This window comes from Pelodiscus sinensis, chromosome 24 (assembly GCF_049634645.1).
Source record: "Pelodiscus sinensis isolate JC-2024 chromosome 24, ASM4963464v1, whole genome shotgun sequence".
In the NCBI taxonomy this organism is placed as follows: domain Eukaryota; kingdom Metazoa; phylum Chordata; order Testudines; family Trionychidae; genus Pelodiscus; species Pelodiscus sinensis.
In genome coordinates this window covers 16,862,313-16,882,550 of record NC_134734.1, presented here as the reverse complement: position 1 = coordinate 16,882,550, position 20,238 = coordinate 16,862,313, and the positions used below count along the sequence as shown (strand labels likewise).

General features: G+C 54.6%; 2 protein-coding genes across 2 annotated transcripts; one reads left to right on the top strand and one right to left on the bottom strand.

Annotated features, from left to right (window-relative positions):
* Positions 1-497: 497 nt before the first annotated feature.
* On the top strand, positions 498-8,462 carry NAXE (NAD(P)HX epimerase). Its single transcript, XM_075907924.1, has 6 exons — positions 498-712; positions 3,024-3,132; positions 4,357-4,467; positions 4,979-5,092; positions 6,031-6,178; positions 7,695-8,462. The coding sequence occupies exons 1-6, from the start codon at positions 528-530 to the stop codon at positions 7,895-7,897; spliced, it is 870 nt and encodes a 289-aa protein (XP_075764039.1). The 5' UTR covers positions 498-527; the 3' UTR covers positions 7,898-8,462.
* On the bottom strand, positions 8,426-20,026 carry GPATCH4 (G-patch domain containing 4). Its single transcript, XM_006113897.4, has 8 exons — positions 19,936-20,026; positions 18,238-18,391; positions 17,212-17,285; positions 16,227-16,319; positions 12,820-12,927; positions 11,318-11,421; positions 10,244-10,294; positions 8,426-9,476 (listed from the first exon to the last, which is right to left on the bottom strand). The coding sequence occupies exons 2-8, from the start codon at positions 18,323-18,325 to the stop codon at positions 9,008-9,010; spliced, it is 987 nt and encodes a 328-aa protein (XP_006113959.2). The 5' UTR covers positions 18,326-18,391; positions 19,936-20,026; the 3' UTR covers positions 8,426-9,007.
* Between the last annotated feature and the right edge of the window lie 212 nt (positions 20,027-20,238).

Sequence of the window (20,238 nt, the reverse complement as noted above, 5' to 3'; positions counted from 1 at the left end):
GGGCTGGTATATTCAGAGGCTGAAGCACTGGTATATTCAGAGGGGCTGGTATATTCAGAGGCCGAGGGGCTAGTATATTCAGAGGGGCTGGTATATTCAGAGGCCGAGGGGCCGGTATATTCAGAGGGGCTAGTATATTCAGAGGCTGAAGCACTGGTATACTCAGAGGGGCTGGTATATTCAGAGTCCGAGGGGATGGTATATTCAGAGGGGCTGGTATATTCAGAGGCCGAGGGGCTGGTATATTCAGAGGCCGAGGGGCTGGTATATTCAGACGCCGAAGCACTGGCATATTCAGAGGCAGAGGGGCCAGTATATTCAGCGCGGCCAGCAGGCGCTAAGTTGAAGGCTGCCCCCCGCGGGCGCTGCGGAGTCCGGCGCGGCTGCATGCTCCAGCGGCTGGCGCAGCGGGCGCCCGGAGGCAGGAGGGAGGGACGCTCCAGTCCCTGCCCAGCCCGGGCTCCGGGACCCACCCCTACGCCGTGCGCGGCGCCTGCTCGGTGCGCGGCGGGGCGGGGCGGAGCTGGATGTCCGGGCTCAGGGCGCTGCTGGGGCTGGGCCTGCTGGTCTCCTCCGGCTCCCGGCTGGCGGTGGGCAGCGGGCGCTGCCTGGCCCGGCGCTGGGCTCCTGCGGGGCGCTGGGGCGCAGGCCAGGGGCGCAGCAGCAGCAGCGCCATGGAGAGCGCGGGGCGCAGCGGGGTCAAGTACCTCAGGTAGCCCCATGGCCCTGCGCCCCAGGGAGGGGTGGGGGCTGCAGGGAGGAGGTACAAAATGGGGGGGCTGCAAGGGGAGGAGAGGCGGAAGGGAAAATGGGGGGCTGTAGGAGAGAAGGGTGGGGGATGGGAAGGAAAGATGGGGAGAAGGGGCTGCAAATGGGAGGAGGTGGTCAGGCTGCAGAGGATGGGGCTTGGCGGTAGGGCAGTGGGGGTTGGGTATGGGGGGCTCTGTGGGGACCTTTTAGGGATAAGGAATAGCCCGTTTGTCAGGGACGGAGAAGAGGGGGCTGGGATGTCTATGGGTGACTGAGGAAGGGAGGGGACGTCGTAACGTTCATTAATCCGAGGACCAAAACACCCCTTCTTGCACCCATGCAGAGATTGCAGTGCATTCTCTCGCTAGCCTCACCCCCGTGTCACCCCCCTCCCTCCATCCCGGCCCTTTGGCATTGCCTTGGGCTTTGCCTTTACAGACGCCTGGCCCTGAGGCACGGAAGCATGCTGGAGATGGCTGGCCAGGCTGCAGCCCTGGGCCGAAGAGAAGGCCTAACCTAGCCAGTCTGAGCTTTGCAAGGCTGGGTGGCTGCGCAGGGCGATATCCCTTGAGGCAGCAGCTCCCTGCAGCCAGCTAATCCATGTTCTGAGATGGAATGTAAAAGCTGAGCATCTGGGTGACCCGCATGTGGCTCTCAGCAGTTTTGGGGTGAGATCCAGAGCACACGCGGCTTTGAGCAGGGGCATTCCTCTGAAGCGTGACTGTTTCTAGGGACAGGAGGCCAGGTGTGATGGACTGACTTCCGGATAGTGGAAGTGGGCAAGACAAAAAGCAGGTGGTTGGATCAGAAATTGAGACAATTGAGAAATTGAGACAGGCTGGAGGTGCGAACCTCAGGCCAAAGGGCTGGATGCGGCTCTCAGCTTGACTGAGGCCCCCCCAGCATTGGGGTGCTGGTGCTGGCACTCCTGCCTGCTGCCCTACTGCAGGGCTGGAGCACACAAAATCTAGTAGGCTGGGCCCCCCTAAACTCTGGTGTGTGAGGGGAACGTAGGGAGCATCTTTCTCCTCAGTTGGGGCCCACATCAGTGAGGGTTTTTTTCCTCCTCACTTGTGTGCAGCACCTGACTGATTTTTCTGTGGGTCAGTGCCCCCCCCCCCAAAAAAAAGGTTCCCCACCCTGAGGGTTGGTGACTCAGTCCTCTGATCTGGTGTGGCAAATCCTGCCATGTAAAGAAAATAGACCTGCCGTGTTTACAAGCGTCAGTCCATACATGGAATTCCCATCCTTCTAGAAATTCCCAGACTTTATTCTTAACCCAAAACGGGAGGAGAAATGCAAATCTTGGCACTTTTTGCAAGATGAAATATTATGAAATATTTTTTCCTCGTAGAAAGAGGTTTTCCACTGTCGGAAAAACCCCTCAGTTCTTTTGATTTTATTTTCCCAAAAGAATGCGATTGCAGTGTGGACGTAATTGAACGTTTTTTTTTGAAAAACCGTCATTTTTCCGAAAAAAAACCCTCTAGTGTGTTTTCACGTGACATGAAAACAGCTTTCGAGTATGTAAAAAGTTGTTACGAGGAAGAGGGAGAAAAATTATTCTCCTTAACCTCCAAGGACAAGGAGCAATGAGCTTAAATCACAGCAGGGGAGGTTTAGGTTGGACATCAGGAAAAACTTCCTAATTGTCAGGGTGGGTAAGCAGTGGAATAAAATGCCTAGGGAGGTTGTGGAATCTCCATCACTGGAGATATTTAAGAGCAGGTTAGATAGATGTCTATCAGGGACGATCTAGATCAGTGGTTCCCAAACTTCGGCATCACGCCCCCTTTTTGATTTTTTGAGAAACCCTCATGCCCTCTTTTCTCCCCCTCCCCCCCCAAAATAGCAGCAAAACTTGAGCAAAAAAAAAAAAAAAGTTGCCCTTTTGAAGTCTGCCCGAGACTCTCTAGCCTCCCCCAGCCAGCCTGAGCTGCACGGCTTTCTTGGGGGAGGGGATTGACGGGAGAGGTTGGGTCACCTTGCGCCCCCCTGGAATTTCTTCACGCTCCCCCAGGGGGTGCGCCCCCCAGTTTGGGAACCAATCTAGATTGTGCTTGGTCCTGCTGTGAGGGCAGGGACTGGACTGGAAGACTTCTCTAAGTCCCTTCCAGTTCAATGATTCTTATCATGCCTGAGCTGTCTGGCTGCGTGGGGGAATCCTGGGACGGTGCTGGAGGAACCCACTGCCCTGGCGTGGTGGTGTTAGCTGGGTGGTCGCCTTAATGGCAATGAAAACAAGCCTTTGCGGCCGCTGTCTCTCCTCTCAGCCAGGAGGAAGCACAAGCCATCGATCAGGAGCTCTTCACGGAGTACAAGTTTAGCGTCGATCAACTCATGGAGCTGGCGGGGCTGAGCTGTGCCACGGCCATTGCCAAGGTGAGCCCTGGGTCCTAGTGCTTCTCCAAATCTGGGGTTCCCCTGCTCTCGGGGAGCCCTCGTCCGCCCTGATCCAGCCATGACCTTCCATGGAGCGAAGGGAGGTCAGTGCATGGCCTGAAGGCAGCTGTGTGGCCCTTGGGCCTCCTGGAAGTGACAGATCCCGGGGACCCTGGGTTGTTAGGCTCTTATATCAGTTTGCCCTGGGAAGCAGCTTCCAGGGATTATAAGGCTGTATCTGCCATGGCCAAAGATCCCAACGCACAAGACTATACACAGAAGGATCCTCTCTCTCGCCCAGGCGTACCTATTACTGGGGCAGAGGCTGGCAGTTAGGCAGAGAGCAAGATGCAGCATGATAGCGAGCCTTATAATCCAGGCTGATTGCAAGCAGCACAATTACTTGAGGATTAATGGGGCCCTACACAGTCCTATTAAACTGGTGCCCCTATGCCCAACAGCAGGTGGGAGGATTGATAATTTTTGAGAGATGTGATTTTATAATCTTCAGCAACACGCTCATGAAATAGTTTTAAAACAAATTTTAAACTCAGGTCCTGTCGACTGACTGAGGCCAGGTCTATTCTGGTGGAGGAAACTGATGCAAGATACGCAACTCTAGCTATGTGAATTACACCCGTTTTCCGGGGCGGACCCAGAGTGGGAGGTTAATGGGAGAAACTCTCCCGTTGACTTCCCTTACTCCTCACGACTGCGAGGAGTTCCAGGGTCCTCGGGGGTGCCCTCTGCATTCTATTTAGCAGGTCCTTACAAGACCCACTAAATCAAACACCAGAAGATCGATCTCCAGAGCATGAATCCTTCCCAGAAGTATAATGTGCCCTGACAGTCTATACCTGGAGTTGGCAAATGGTTTCATTTTCACGTGAATGGCTCTTTCCCCAGTTAGATGTTCTGCCAATAACTCTGGCAGGCTTTGACTTTTCAGTTAACTAGATCCTCTCCCAACGAATCAGGCACAGAACAGGGACAGGAAGAGGCAGGTGGGTGGACATTAAGACCCAACGGTGCCCCAAATTTATGGGCGCCCCACACTGGTGCCTATTCTGCATATGGGTCAGGGACAGTCCTGCCTTGGCAGTGGCATCACAGGCCCATCTCTATGGGGTCTGTAACGAGGCTCCGCTCCCTGTTACTCCATCTTGTGTTTCTACTAATTGCTATTTAACCAAAGCCTGTTCTTTTCTCTCCCCCATCCTCTAGGCCTACCCACCCAGCTCCTTCACCAAAAGCCAGCCCACGGTGCTGATTGTCTGTGGCCCGGGGAATAACGGAGGCGACGGCTTGGTCTGTGCCAGGCACCTGAAGATGTTTGTGAGTAGCACTTGCAAAATGTGCCAACCCTGGAGACTTGAGTTCTGTCTGTCCAGCGTAGCTAGAGCAAAGGCAGCAGCTGAGCAAGCGTCCTGCGTGCCTATCGCCTGCCGCTATTACACTGGCAGCCTGGAAACCTCCCTGCTCCATTCAGATCTTTGCTCTTCAGCTGAGATGCGCCGGTGGGGGCCTGCCTGTTCCTTTGGGGCACACCAGCTTCCCTTTTTCAAATACGGGTTTTTTAATGAGCCACCCTGGGTGTAGTTCTGCCGACTCACCAGGGCAGCTGTTTAACCCGGCCCTGTGCACAAGGGAGTAGCTGTGGATGGGAAGAGGGAGCCAGGAGAGAGGAGATGCTTGGGGGAATCTCAGGGACAAGGAGGAGGCTGCGGCTTGTGTTTGTTTCACCTGGTCCAGCCAAGCCCCCGTGGGTTCTATGCTAGGACTCTGCCCGTTCATAAGCTCCGGTAACCATACCAGAGCATCACTTGGACTTGTCCCGTCCCTGCAGGGCTACGAGCCGACGATATTCTACCCCAAGCGGCCCAGTAAAGCGCTGTTTGAAGGGCTGACGACTCAGTGCCAGAAGATGGACATCCCCTTTCTCTCAGAGTTCCCAGCGGAGGTAAGGTGCATCACCGGGAGAGCTAGACCACCCGGCATCATTCCTGTCCTTATACCTTTCATGTCTCTGGTTATAGACCCCTCCCTGTGCAACATAGGGGAGGGGGAGTCTCCGCCCCAGAGGCAGAGCAAGCATCTGTTCCCCTTCCCGCAAAACGGGGACAATCCCCAAGGGATTCCTAGGTTTGATGCTGAAGCCAAAAGACACTTGGAGATGGCTGAGTCTGACCTGCTCTGGCGAGGTTAAACATGAATATTGGCCAAGTGCTTTGCGAGCCCACGGACGGATCGCTAATGAAGGGGGAGCAGAGAGGAAAGCTTACAGGGGGGAAACCTCTTTTTGTCCTGGGTTTGTACCATGCCGAGCACTGCGGGGGGGAGGTGCCAATGCAAATCAATCCAGTTTGAACGTAAACGAGCAACGGGGGTTTATTACTTGTTTATCAGCATCGCTGTGGTGCTTCTGGCCGCAGCGTCTGGGGACCCCTGTAATAGAGAACAGATTGCCTGATGCTGTTTGCCTGTTGGCTGGAGAACAGGGAGAGTGTTTGTAAATGACGGGGCTGTCTTCTGTTTACACTGGTGTAAATCAGGAGTCACTCCCTTGAAGTGAGTGGGCTTGGACAGGTGTAACCGTGTTTGCCTCCTACAAAGATTCTGGGCTTGATTCTCCTCTCCCGTACGCTGGTCTAACTTCAGTGGGGTGACTCTTGCTTTATGCCCGGATGATCTTAGGCTAAAAGGCCCTTTGTACTTAGTGCAGATTTACCCCGTAAATCTGTGGTTACTCCGCATTTACGCCAGCCTGAGAGCAGGGTCTGGCCCAGCTGGAAATGCTGGGACTGGAAGATTTCCCAGGGCCCGAGATGTACCCAGGAGTGTGCCCCTGCCAGGGGGAGGAGCCTGCTGTTTTAACCTCTGACCCGCGTGTGCCTGCAGGCCATGCTGATCGATGAGCTGTATGGGCTGGTGGTGGATGCGATTTTCGGGTTCAGCTTCAAGGGAGCCGTGCGGGAGCCTTTTGGCAGCATCCTCAAGACTCTGGAGCAAGTCACCATTCCCATCGCCAGCATCGACATCCCCTCCGGTTGGTTCCATCCCCTACGTGCTCGTTGGCCTGTGTTCACTTTTCTCTCTGGATGACACACCCAGCAGGGGTCTCGAGTTCCCCCTGGGCTTCTAGGGTCCTGGTGGCATGCTGGGCTGTGCACGGAGGTCACTGGTCAGTACAGCAGCAGACCTGCTGGTTTCTCACAGGCTTCTGCTGCAAAGGTTTGTACTAACCATATAAACTCCCAGGGCCACCCAAATCCCAGTTCTCAGCTATGGCCGGTGCCTGAGGTGTCAGGGGAAGACAATTGTCTCCACCCCAGTAGCCCCCTCAAGGTGCAGAGCTGGTAGGGCAGGGAAAGGGCGCATTCCTTCCTGACCCTTACCAGCGTGTGCCCTGAAGCATGACATTGTCCATGTGGTTTTAACTTCCTCGTGACAGATGGTAGTGCTCATGCAATTGCACGAGCCCTTTTTAAAACATACCTCCAGTGAGTGAATTCACAACTGGTATGCACTTTGTCAGCCGTCGGGAGAGTAGGGATGTGAAAAGTCGTGTAATATGGTAGCCATGTGACCGCTAAAAACTCTTAGTGGTTGCCTGCGCTGCGGGTTCTGCAGCGTGAAGCCTCGCTTTGTACTGCCGAGCCCGCCGCGAAGCTGCCTCTTTAGGAACTGGCTGAGTTTAACCATTAACAGATAAGCCTATTGGTTAAACGGTTAATCGAGTAAACCAGGGGTGGGGGACCTCTTCTGGGTCGGGGGCCACACAAGCGAAGCAAAAAAAATACAAAAAACTCCTCACTGACATGGCCCCCGACTGAGGAAGCAGATGCTCCCCATGCTCTCTTCCTAGGGGGTGCTGAGGCTAGTACATTGTGTGTGCTCCAGCCCCATGGTGGAGTAACATGGGATCCCCAATGCTGGACTGGGAACCCTGAGCCTCGGGGGCCAGACAGGCAAGTTGGGCTAGATCCAGCCCCCGGCCCTGAGATTCCCCGCCCTGAATTAAATGGTAACGTCCCTGGTAATTCAGCATGAGGTTACGGTGCAGAACTGGGACTCAGGAGAAGGGGCATCAACTCCCAGCTCCCTGGAACCTAGGGCAGATGTCTCTGTGCCTCAAATCCCCAGCTGTAAAATAGGGATAAATATTTATTTTCTCCCCACGCTCTTCTGTCCCCTGTTCAACATGCCAGCTTTTTGAGATTGCCTCTCACTAGCACAAAGCAACAGTTAGCGGCACCTGCGTGAGAGATGGCTGGTGGCACCGAGCTCCCATGTCAAACTCGCTGCCCTGCTTTTCGTGGGTCTGCCGTCTTCGCAAAGGAGCCGATTTCAGCTGGGGTTTCGAGGGGAAGAGACAGGGAGTCGCTCCAGCACCATAGAGTGGTGTGAAGGGAGCCACGAGCCTTGTGCATCCCATGGGGAACTGTTCATGCCCTTACGATTCGTGCCAGGGAAGCTCTTTGGGCCCTGTCTGCTGTAGGGAGGGAAGTGAGGAGGCGTGGGATTTATTTGGTACTAATTGTTTCCCCCTTGGTCTCTTTCAGGCTGGGACGTGGAGAAAGGCAACCCCGACAGCATTCAGCCCGACATGCTCATTTCTCTCACTGCCCCCAAGAAGGCTGCGCAGCATTTTGCCGGCCGCTACCACTTCCTGGGGGGCAGGTTTGTGCCAATGGCGCTGCAGAAAAAATACTCGCTTCATCTGCCACCCTACCCCGAGACTGACTGCGTCCTGCAGTTGGCCTAGTGGCGGGGAGGCAGCGAAGGAGAGGGGTGATTTGACTGCAAAGCGGAAATGAGTCCTGCCCAGCATAACTGAATCAAACAGGCGCTGGAGTGGGGAGGGGGGGTTTGCTAGTTAGAAGGGGAGGAGCAAGGGTGGGGCCTAGTTTTGCTGTGTCAGGAAGGCCTGGTTCTACAAAGCGCCCTTTGCCAGGTGCTGATCTCAGGGGAGTGGGCGCTCAGCACCTCGTTTGGTCTCTGTCCATTTGGCACCCGGAAATCCCCTGCATCGCTCTGCCTGGCAGGCCCAGAGCCAGCTGTGGTAGGCACATGGGTGCAGGGGACTGTGTTTGGTTCCACCCACTGCCTTTCGCAGTCAGCGGCAGGCTCTGCACGGACTTTGGATCAGACCCAAAAAGTTCATTAAAACAAGGGGGGTGTTGTTGGGAGTTACTGGAGGCTAGCAGTGAAGATCTCTCACCAACTGTGTTTAGTACTTCCCCAGGCTTCACAGCTGCTGCCGGCCCCGATGTGTATATAAAATCAACCTTTGTTTTTCTCTGCAATAAAAGATTTATTGACATTAAAAATGTCTCTGAAGGGGCCCTTCCTTCCCTCCCTCTCCTCCCAGCCATGCCTGTGCAACTGGCCTAGGCTGCAATCACACCAGAGGGGAGGGCGGGGAGGTTTGAAATCCTGCCCCACACTATGAACAGCAAAACCCCTGCCGATGTCACAGACGGCTCAGTGGGAAGCAACAGACCCAGGGGATTTCTCACGAGGCAAGGACTGGAGAACTGAGTTCTTTGAGAACAGCGGATTCCCCTGCAAGGTGGAGCCGTGACCCATGCAGCGACTGGTATTTTTTAGTGTCCTCTCTGTGCCGCTGCCTTATCCAGGATCAAAGGGTTTGTCCACACATGTTGCTGGGAGGCTGCTGGGCATATTCCTAGTTCGCTAGGCAGTGACCCGCTGTGCGAATCAGCCCTCAGAGCATCCGCCTCCTGTGAGGCCGCAGCAGTGCATCTCCAGGGGTAGGCAGTGGCAGAGGCCCTGCAGCAGCAGCTGAAAGCGCGGTGGGCTCATAGCAAGCCTGAGGGGTAGCACCTCCCCCAACAGTACAAACCCTCGTTCGCTACACATGCCCCTTCTGCTTTTTCTTCTTTTTGGTTCTTTTCCTGGGGCTGTCCCCATGTGGGCCCTCCAGCTGCCTTGCTCCCGCCATCAGCTGCTCCCTCGAGTCCAGCAACTCACTTTTCTCACTATCCTCCGCCCTTTCCTCCTCTCTCCCCTCCTCTCTCCTCCTCCGATTCTTCTTCTTCCTTTTCCTGGCCCTTTGCTCCTCTTCCCCTGCTGGTTCCGGCCTCCCGCCAGCCTCAGCACAGCTGCCTCTCTCTTTGGATCTCCTCCTCCTCTTCTTCTTCTTGGCTTTTCCCTCAGCCAGGGTGCTGCCTTCCATGCCCGGGGTGTTCACTGCTGCCTCTTGCTGCTGCATCGGGGCGCTGCCCATCTGCTCCTCCTGGCTGTACTTCGCCAGGAAGGCTTGTTCTTGCTCTTCCAGCCGGGCCAGCTTGGCTCTCATGGTCAGACCATGACGGGCTCCCCTGGGAGGAAGGTGCGGAGAGGGAGGGTTAGCGACAGCTTATGCCTAGACCAGGGACACCTGCAACTGCCCTCTCATGAGTCATCCCTCCAATGCAGCTTCCCTGCTTCACCTACAGTTGCAGCCAACAGATGGATCCCTGGGATGCTGGGAACTAGCCAGTTTTCTAGGGCTTGTGGCAGACACGGGGGGAGGTGGGGGTGCATACATGAGTCACACCTTCTCCCCCACCCCCCGCCCCGGGCCTGAACTGGGCTCCAGCTACCCTCATCCGGCCACAACTCCTGGGGCAGAGGAGCACTAGCCCTGCAAACTGGAGGGGACGCCAACGGAGGAAGAAGGAAGTTGGGGACAAGCTTATTCTGCTCCATGATGAGGGCCGGGGCCAAGTGTCAGAGTTAGAACCGGTCCTGCTGGCAGGGCCTCCTCATTTGCAAGGATGGGACCACGTGCCGCCAGGGGGCGGAGCACAGGGGCTGAGCTCCAGCTCCACACTCAGAGGCGGGGACGGGTCCCTGCGACATGGAATCAAACAGAACCTGGCCCCCTGCTCAGCCTACGTTGGAGAGGCCCCCTCCCCCCTCCAGCCCTATAGTCCGGGAGCCCCGAGCTGCAGGAAAGGCAGGTCATTTAGTAGAACCTCCCCTGCCCTACAGACACCAGGGCTGTATAGGGTCCTCATGCGAGGGGAAGCACGTTCAGAGTTGGCATCTTAAACAGGGTTTTACATCCCTCGCCTGCCCCAGCCACAGCATTCTGCCTACTCACTTGTGCGCAGTGCGGCCGCCGCAGGCCTGGACCAGCTCCTCATCCGTCAGCCTGGGGGAAGAGAGATACGGGAGAGTTTGGTGCTAACCGCTAGAGGGTCCTGCTGAGCTGGACATCCAAGGGCAAAGACAACTTTCAACAGCTCCGCCTGCCATACGTATCAGGCAGCAGCAGGGGGGAGATTCCATGAGTGGAAAACAGGAGGTTCCGGTTTTCACCAGTTTTGCCCACAGATGCCTCGATGGTTTGCTGGGAAGCGAGCAGATGCGGCTTTCAAAAGTTATCGCATTAGATGCACAGACAAGTTATAGACAAAGGCCTGCTGGGGAGTCTGCACTTCACCCCCTGGATGTGGGGGTAAGGAACCTGGATAGAGGCCTTGTGCCTCGAAGCCACCCATTTAACGCTTTGCCCATGGCAGCAGGTCATGTAGTTGGGTCTCCCTCCAGGCTCCACCCCCCTGGTCCCTCAGAACGGAAATAATTAGAGGCTGGCTGGCGAGTGGGGAAGGCTATCCCACCGCAGACACCAACAGAACTGATGTGGGGGTAAACAGCACGCTCCCAAGTGCTGCTCTGTTCAATGGACCCCTGCTCTGTGTTCTACCCAGCCCCTAGGCAGAAAGGGACAGCCTCACCATCCTTGCCAGTCCCAGCACGGAGGGGAGAACTGTCCGTTTGGCTCCTAGGGTGCCACCGAGAAGCCAAGTCCTCCACTCCCCTGGAAGAATGGTTTAGTCCCTGGGCAAACTGAGCCCTCCGGGATAGGAAGGGCGACCCAGCAGGAAGCCTGCCCCACTAACACGCCGGACAGGGAGAACTGCACAGCAGGGGTCAGACTGTGGGGATGACAACAGCTCTAAGACAATGGAGAACTAGCCCCAGGGGCTACTGCAGAATCAGGTCACAGAGGAGGATGCTCCATCCCCCAACCTCTTTGAGTTCAGTTTGTTCACGCAGGAACTGGCCCGCTGAGCCAACATGTGTCCTGTGGCCGGGGCCTTGAGCATGTGGCCCAGCCCAGCGGGTCAGAAAAGCCACTCACTCCCCCGGCCCCGCCCGACTGGGCACTCACTTCCTAACCGTCGACATGTCCAATTTCTCCTCCTCGTCCTCGCTGCTCTCAGACGTGGAAACCTGCTTTGTTGGCTCCTCCCCGCCTGCCGTCAGCGTAGCTGCCTGAGACGGAGACAGGCGCAGTCAACAACCTCTGGGCACTGGAGACACCTCCCACCCACCCCATGGCCTATGCTGTAGGTCTAGGGCAAGCTACTATGGGGCAGGGCAGGCGTTAGTCCATCGGTGGGAAACCTTTTTTGGGTTGGGGGCCGCTGACACAGAGAAATCAGTCGGACAGGAGGCAGTGGGGACTGGAGTGCCAGCGCAGGCCCCCAATTCTGGGGGGGGAAGGCCCGGAGCTTCAGGGGCCGGTTCCAGGCAAGCCAGGGACCCCATCTGGCCCCTGGGTGTTAGGTTCCCCACTCCTGCGTTTGTCCAGCCTACCGTTCTACCTCTCTGGACTAAGTCAAGACTCCGCATTTCTATCCCCACCTCTGCCTCTCTGGGTGGCCATGGACAAGTGGATGGGCCTTCTCCGTGTCTCAGTTTCCCCATCCCACGTTTATCCACAATTCAGGAAGGGTGGCAAGAACTCGGAGTGGGTTCAGAGAAGGGCCAGGAGAATGAGACAAGGGATTAGAAAACCTGCCCTACAGCGGAAGACTTGAGCAGCTCTATCTACCCAGTGTAACACAGACAAGGGGTGACTTTGCAGAGGCGATATGGGGCTACACGAGGGACGCATTCTTCCCTAGCACAGAGGAAAGTCCCGGGGCCAGTGCCTGGCAGCTGCAGCTAGACACGTTTGGATAGGAAACAAGGGGGACGTTTTGAATGGGGAGAGTAACTGACCTCTGGAAATATGTAGCCAGGGCCATGAGTAGGGATGTAAAATCCTGTTTAATTAGTTCGCCGGTCAAACCTTAAGTTTAACCAGTTAACTGATTAAACGGGGCAGGTTCCAGCCCAGCTGCTTCTGGTCCCGTGGGGAATGGGAGCTGGCAGCCCCACATGGGAGTCTGGGCCATTAACTGTTATCCGATAAGCATCACCCATTAAGGCTGATGCTTACTGGGTAACAGGTTACCTGCTGAAGTTCCTTGTTGTGGTGGATTCTCCATCACCGGCAATTTTTAAGTAAAGATGGGATGTTTCATTTCAGCCCAGGAGGCATGATCCCTGCATGCAGCCACTGCCCTGTTTTACTTCAGCGCAAACCCTCGGCTGCATCCTTATATGCTGCCCAGCTACCACGTTCCACCCCAGAGGTGGCTGCATGTTAGCATTGGCTGGGCAATCCTTGCACGGCACAGCTACACACGGTCAAAGAATTGACTTGTTCCGCCCCAAAGGCGGCTGCCATTCAGTAGTGGCTGCAGCAGGAGTGTTCTTTCCAGAGCACAGCGGGAACTTTCAGGACACACGGTGGTAGAGAAAGGCACGAAGGTACGGCCGACAGCACACGAGACCGTCTGCAGCGAAGGGGAATCACAAACGCAGACCCATGCGCCCAGTTACCTTCACAAAGCGGCCGTACAACATACTCGTGGCACTGGGAGCTTTACGGGGTTTCTTGTTGCTGATTTCCCCGTCCTGCTCAGAGAGCTTTTTCATTTGGACACCATCCTGGGAGAGAGATTTAAACAGATATTATGGGATCAGCCAGGCCTCACAAAAGGCTGCTAGTTAATTTAATAATCCTGCTCCATATTAGGGATGTTAAATGGTGTTTCATCAACTGGTCGATAAGCAGGGGAAACTGCGGAGCCGCAGCGGGGTTAGCTCCTGATCCCAGGAGCTAACCCCGCTGCAGCTCAGCCTTTTAAATATATGAAGAGCCTGCAGGCTCTTAATTCATTTGAAAGGCTAAAGTGCAGCGGGGGAGACCAGGTGTGGGCCGGGACAGCTGATTCCCAGCTCACATCTGGATCCCCTGCCCGCTATTGGCTCTTAATACATTTAAAAAGCAGACGTGCGGCATCTGGGACTGGGCACAAGCCAGGATTCCTGGCTCGCACCCGGTCCCCCACTACGCCTCTACCTCCCCTGTCTCCTAGGGAGACAGTGCTGGGGCAACCAACTTTTAAACCGGGTCCCTCCACACCGGCTCCTACTCTCCCAGTTTGCAGCCTCTGACAGAGGCAGCAAGGAGGGAAGTGACTAGTCGAGTCACTACTTGACTATTGGATAAGCTTATGCTTATCGAAGAGTCGACTGGTCTCTTACATCCTTACTCCAGATCACACACTGAGGCTATTAATCATAGAACCATAGAAGTATAGGACTGCAAGGGACCAAAAAGGTAATCTAGTCCCATCCCATGCTCTCAAGGCAGGACCACGAACATAAGAATGGCCAGACTGGGTCAGATCAAAGATCCATCAAGCCCAGTTTCCTAGTAATAGAAACGTAGCCGTGTTAGTCTGGTCTAGCTGAAACAAAATACAGGACTATGTAGCATTTTAAAGACTAACAAGATGGTTTATTAGGTGATGAGCTTTCGTGGGCCAGACCCACTTCCTCAGATCAAATAGTGGAAGAAATTGGCATGACCATATATACCAAAGGATACAATAAAAAAATGAATACATATGAAAAGAATCATCAAGTGATCCACCCCGTCGCCCAGGTTCTGACAAACAGAGGCTTGGGACACCATTCCTGCCCATCCGGGCTAATATCCATCGATGGACCTACCCTCCATGAATTCATCTAGCTCTTTTTTGCACCCTGTTATAGTCCTGGCCTTCACAACATCCTCTAGCAAGGAGTTCCACAGGTTGACTGTGCTTTGTGTGAAGAAATACTGCCTTCAGTTTGTTTTAAACCCAATAGTAATACCACATGTAATAATCGGGTCATTCCAGACAGGTGTTGTATTTGTATCTGTATGGCAGTCGTGCTTTGGAGTCCATGGTGGTAGGTGCTGTTCAAACACAGAACAAAGAGATCGTTTTTCAGCCCAAAGAGCTTCCAATCTAGGAGATGACCGATGGATACACACAGATGGGGGGGGGGAGCAAGGAGATGATGAGACAATATTGCTCAGTAAGACGGATCGTGCTTTCTGTGCACCAGCTGCCTGACGGTTGTTGAGTTTTTCTGTTAGCATCACGGCAAAGGAGGGTGTTCAATCGCTTAACCAAGGGGGTCAGGATCCTCAGCTCTCTTTTAGAGACTGCCTGCCTCAGTTTCCCAGAGGGAAAAATATAGCCGCTGCGGCAAAAAAAGAGAAAGCCGGTGTCCTGCCACACAGCCCAGCTCCTTTCCACTGAGATCCTTGGGCCAGTGCAAAAAGGAAACAAATGATCCACTCTAATGTTTTGCCTGATCACTGGTCCAACGATGGGCTTGTGGTTACGGTTCGGGGAATAGAATCCTTAGGGCGCCTGGGTTCTACTCTACCGTGATGGACAAGTCACAGCGCCTCAGTTTCTCCAGCCTTAAGTGTACCCATGAACATGGTTAATTCTCACGGTTACAATCCACCCCCCCTTTATCAGAGGCAGCAATGGGGGGGGGGGGGGAGAGGGAGAGGTGGGAGCCAGAGCATATGAAGAGCCAGCTTTTAAGCTGGCTCCCTGTGCATCACAGGGATGTAAGCGACTAGTCAACTATCCGACAAGCAAAAGCTTATCAGATAGTTGATTAGTTTCTCAACTAGTTGCTTCTCTCTCCCTTGCCCTCCTTGAGGCAGCAAGGAGCAGGTGCTGGGGGCGAGTCAGCGTAAAAGCCACATCCCCCAGCACCGTCTCCACAGCGGGGTAGTGGGAACTGGGTGCAAGCCGGGGATCAGCTGATTCCCAACTCACACCCATTCCCGGATGCTGTAACTCTGCTTTTTAAATGTATTAAGAGCCAGGTCCCCCCTGCTGCGTTTTAGCCCTTTCTATAACAGCCTGTGGACTCTTAATACATTTAAAAGGCAAAGCCACAGCAGGGTTAACTGCCGGGACTAGGAGCTAAGGCCGCTGCCACTCCCTGCTTATCGACTAGTCGATGGAAAATCCATCAGCTAGTCGATTAAATTATATTTAACATCCCTAGCGCATGATGCCAGGCCACCCTGTGCTGCTGTCTTCCACAGAGGTGGCGTGTGAGTGGGGGGGGAGGGGAGGAGCTGGTATTTGCAGCCGATTCCCTGTGTGTACTGGCTCCCATGAAGCCACCTCCCCCCCACTCATTACCTCCCACAGAGGCAGCAGTGCGGGAGGTGGGGGACCAGGTGTGAGCCAGTGCTTGGGGGAAGTTGTCTTAAAAGCCAGCTCCTTATAAGCACTGGCTCCCGTGGGGCTGCCTGTCCCCCCCATGCTGATAGAGAGGCAGCAGTGTGGGAGTGAAAAGGGGGGGGGCAAGTGGGAGCTGGTGCTCTCGGGAAGTCGGCTTTCTCCCGCCCTCCCTCCTGCGTGCAAACATGTAACCACTTAAAAAAAAAAAAAAAGTTACACGTTTACACAAATGTATTTTAACATCCCTAGATGGTACTGATCCCCCTTTGTAAAGCCCAGCATCTCATCAGATCAGGCCTTAAGATAAGGCCATGATGCACGGTCCTTAAGAACTTACATGACAGCCATCACCAGGCCTGACTCAGGGATCTCCCAAGCAAAAATCACTGAGCTCCCAGGAGCCACACTTTCCAGCCGGGGGCTGTAGCAGACACACAATGCCAGAGGCCTGGGCACAGAGGGAGACACACACTAATCAGCGAGTTCCAGGAGCTCTATTCGCTACAGCTTTGGCCAGGGAAAATGCCCAAAGTGCTTTTAGAGAAGCAAACAGAGTCTGGCTTTGTCCCGGGAGGGTGTCTCCCATACAGCCACGTCTCTAGCTTAGTGTCGGCTGCTCTTAGCCAATCCAATCTAGCACTCAGCCTTTGGATCACGGCGTCCAGACTTCCCAGATCCCCCAATCTCCCCCTTTACCTGCCCGGCCTCCACAGAGATATTCGCAGCTGACTTGTTGAAGAGGTGATCCCACCAATGGAACGTGAACTGCTCGGAGGGGACGTGACCCACCTGGGTTGGAAGAGAAAGGGTTAAAATGGCCCTGCCCCTGGGATCTGCTGATCCAAAAGAGCTGCTCACGGCTGTCGGGATCTTTCCCAACCCAGCCAGGCTCTGGGTCTTGCTTTATTTACAAAGCAAAGAGCTTTTGCAAGCGTGGGATGTTCAAGGATCTTGGTCCGAAGGCGTGTGACAGGGAACACCCTGGGCAGGGACGGCTCAGCCAAGGGGGAAGCCAGTTTAAAGCCAACCTCATCTGTTGGTCTAGCAGGGGCTGAGGGAGCGGCTCTGGGAGAGAAGGTGGGAGAGAAGGAGCAGCCGATTCTCTCTTGCCCATCTGGGACCACACAAGAGCCATTGAAAGACAGGAATAAAGAGGGCCCAGAGGGGGCCTTCCTCACCCTCAATCTCCCCCCTGCCACTCACAAAGGTCTGAAAAGGGAGAAAAGTAAGATAAACGTGTCATCTACACCAATAACTTAGGGGTCTATGACTTGTCGCAGGCCCCTGAATCATCCAGGCCCCAGAGCACTCCCCTATGTATATGCCGAAGTGGGTGTAGCACTACACAGCCTAAGGATTTGTTTCCACTATGTCCCCAGGGGATCCATGCTGCAAAGATTGATTCACCAGCCATTGATTTATCACATCTGCTTAGACACGATAAATCAATCTCTGAGTGCTCTCCCGTTGATGCCAGTACTCCACCAAGATGAGAAGAGTAGCCAGCACTGACAGGAGAGCAGCTCCCGCCGATCATACAAGCCACCATGGTAAGTACATCGACTTCAGCTATAGTATTTCCGTAGCTGAAGTGATGTGGATTAGGTCAACAGTGGGGGTTAGTATAAACTAGGCCTAAGTGTGCTGATAGTTTTGTTTGTTCAAAGCAGGTCTTCCTTACCCCAGCTGTGTCGCATTTCACTTTCACCTTGATGGCTTCAGAGATGCCGTTCTCTCGCTTCCCTAGTCCTTTGCCTAAAGAAAGCACAGTGAGATAAATTCAGGGTTTCTCTCATGTCATGGCTTCTAGAAGGGTCATAGAAGGGGACCAAACCCAGGACCTCTTGATCTAAAAACACAAATGTCTTAAGCTGAAGGACTAACCAGTCACAGAACCATAAGCCTCTTACTTGGTTCCAGCATCAGAATGGGACAAAGATCCAACAGGCACCTTGCATGGAAATGGAAAATCCAGTGCAGCCAAGAGATACAATATTGTGAGCACAAGAATCATCAGCTTGGATCAGCACTAAGATCCTTTTAACCCAGTGTTGTGTGTCCAACAACAGCCAGAACCAGTTGCTTCAGAGGTGGGGAACCTTTTTTAGGGTGTCTCACAGAAAAATCAGTCAGAGGCTGCACGCAAGTCAAATGGAAAAACAAACAAACACACACGCACAAACTCACACTGACATGGCCCCTGACTGAGAAGGAGAAAGACACTCCTCATATTCCTCTCACAAACCAGGGCTGGGCAGGGGAGGGGGAGAGCCAAGCTAGCAGATTTTTGTGTGCTCCAGCCCATGGGGAGATGCCAGGGTGGGAGGGGTGTGTGCTGAAATGCCAGCACCACGGGCTTCCCAATGCTGGGGGAGAGCCCTGAGCGTTGGGGGCTGGATCCAGGCAAGCTGAGGAACTGCATCCAGCCCCCAGGTCTTAGGTTCCCCACCCCTGGTCTACATACACACACAAATTCCTCTTTGAATATGAGCCTTAATGACATTTTGTGGCAAGGAATTCTGCACTCCAGTGGCCTGTTGTATGAACAAGTTACTCGCATGTAACAGTTTTGAATGTCACACCTTTAAATTGCACTGAGTGTCCCTTGGTCCTTGTATGGGGAGATGGGAGTTCTTTTGCTCCCTAAGCCACCTCCAGACCAGTCCGTATTTCATGCACTTGATTTCTGGACACGTCAAGCCTGTACCTTGTTTCCAGCCATGTCTCTGTAACTGCTGCTCTGCAAACTTCATCCCTCTGGTCTTTTTTTGGGGGGAGCCGCTCATGATGGACATGGGTGATTCTTCCCAAACTTGATTTTAACTGAATCCTACAGCTTCCATGCCTCCCTGTGCATCGCTCTATCACAGAAAGGTGGCACAAAATTACACATGCTGAAAAGAATAGCACCCATTGCCAAAGGCTGCACGTTTGCACTGAATAGCACCCTTTGCCAAAGGCTGACAAGCTTAGAAGCAGCATGGCATAGATGACTAGCACTCAGGTTCCACTTATGCCAATGGCCTGCTGGGTGATCTTGGAAAAGTCATTTCATCTGCCCGGACCTCAGTTTCCCCATCTGTAAAATGGGGACAATGATACTGACCTCCATTGTAGTGGGTTCTTTGCAAGGAATCAGAGGAAAGGTAACATCTGCCCCCTCCAGTGCCCCCCATCCCATGTGAACAGTTGGCCACCACTGAGCTGACTATTCTGTATGACAGATCAACTCCAGGGAAAGCAGAACAAGAGGAGCCAGGTCACAACACCCAACACTTCACATCCCCCTCCCTCTGACCCCTAGGCTATATACCCCCACCAGCTCTCCAGCTCCTCCCCCTTCATTCCCATCCAGCCCCCATCTCTAAGATCCCCATTCACCTCCCACCTTCAGCTCTCCAGTCTACCAGTACCCCATCCAATCCTCCCACCTTTACCTGTCCAGCCCCATCCAATCCGCCTTTAGCTCCCAGCACTCCTCCAGCCCCCCCAGCTCTCCAGCCCCCCCATCCAATCCACCTTTAGCTCTCCAGCCCCTCCCATCCAATCCACCTTTAGCTCTCCAGCCCCCCCATCCAATCCACCTTTAGCTCTCCAGCCCCTCCTCAACTCTCCAGCCCCTCCCATCCAATCCACCTTTAGCTCTCCAGCCCCTCCTCAACTCTCCAGCCCCCCCATCCAATCCACCTTTAGCTCTCCAGCCCCTCCCATCCAATCCACCTTTAGCTCTCCAGCCCCTCCTCAACTCTCCAGCCCCCCCATCCAATCCACCTTTAGCTCTCCAGCCCCTCCCATCCAATCCACCTTTAGCTCTCCAGCCCCTCCTCAACTCTCCAGCCCCCCCATCCAATCCACCTTTAGCTCTCCAGCCCCTCCCATCCAATCCACCTTTAGCTCTCCAGCCCCCCCTCAACTCTCCAGCCCCCCCATCCAATCCACCTTTAGCTCTCCAGCCCCTCCCATCCAATCCACCTTTAGCTCTCCAGCCCCTCCTCAACTCTCCAGCCCCCCCATCCAATCCACCTTTAGCTCTCCAGCCCCTCCCATCCAATCCACCTTTAGCTCTCCAGCCCCCCCTCAACTCTCCAGCCCCATCCAATCCACCTTTAGCTCTCCAGCCCCCCCTCAACTCTCCAGCCCCCCATCCAATCCACCTTTAGCTCTCCAGCCCCCCCTCAACTCTCCAGCCCCCCATCCAATCCACCTTTAACTCTCCAGCCCCCCAACTCTCCAGCCCCCCATCCAATCCACCTTTAGCTCTCCAGCCCCCCAACTCTCCAGCCCCCCCATCCAATCCACCTTTAGCTCTCCAGCCCCCACCCTCCAGTGCCCCACTTCTAGCCCCCCCACGGTGTCAGCTCCCCTCCCGCCCCAGGGTCTCCAGCCCCTTCGGGTCTCCACTCACAGTCACGCAAGATTCCTTCCCCGCGACCACGTGCCTGCCCAGCCTTGCCTGGCAGCCGCCATCTTCCCGGAAGTAAAACTTTTCACCACCCGTCCCACCCCAGTGCATTCTGGGTTCGCGATGAATCATAGAGGAGAAATTGACCCGAGCGTCTAAACCATAGAGTTTGAGTCCTCCAAGGCCTTTCCCCTGCAAAGCACGTTCCACCCCCACTGCCCTGCCCCCTCTGCTACTGCATCATGGCCCCAGCTGATCTGGCCCCTTGGCACCTAGTCACTGTGGAAAACTGCCCCAAAACACTAT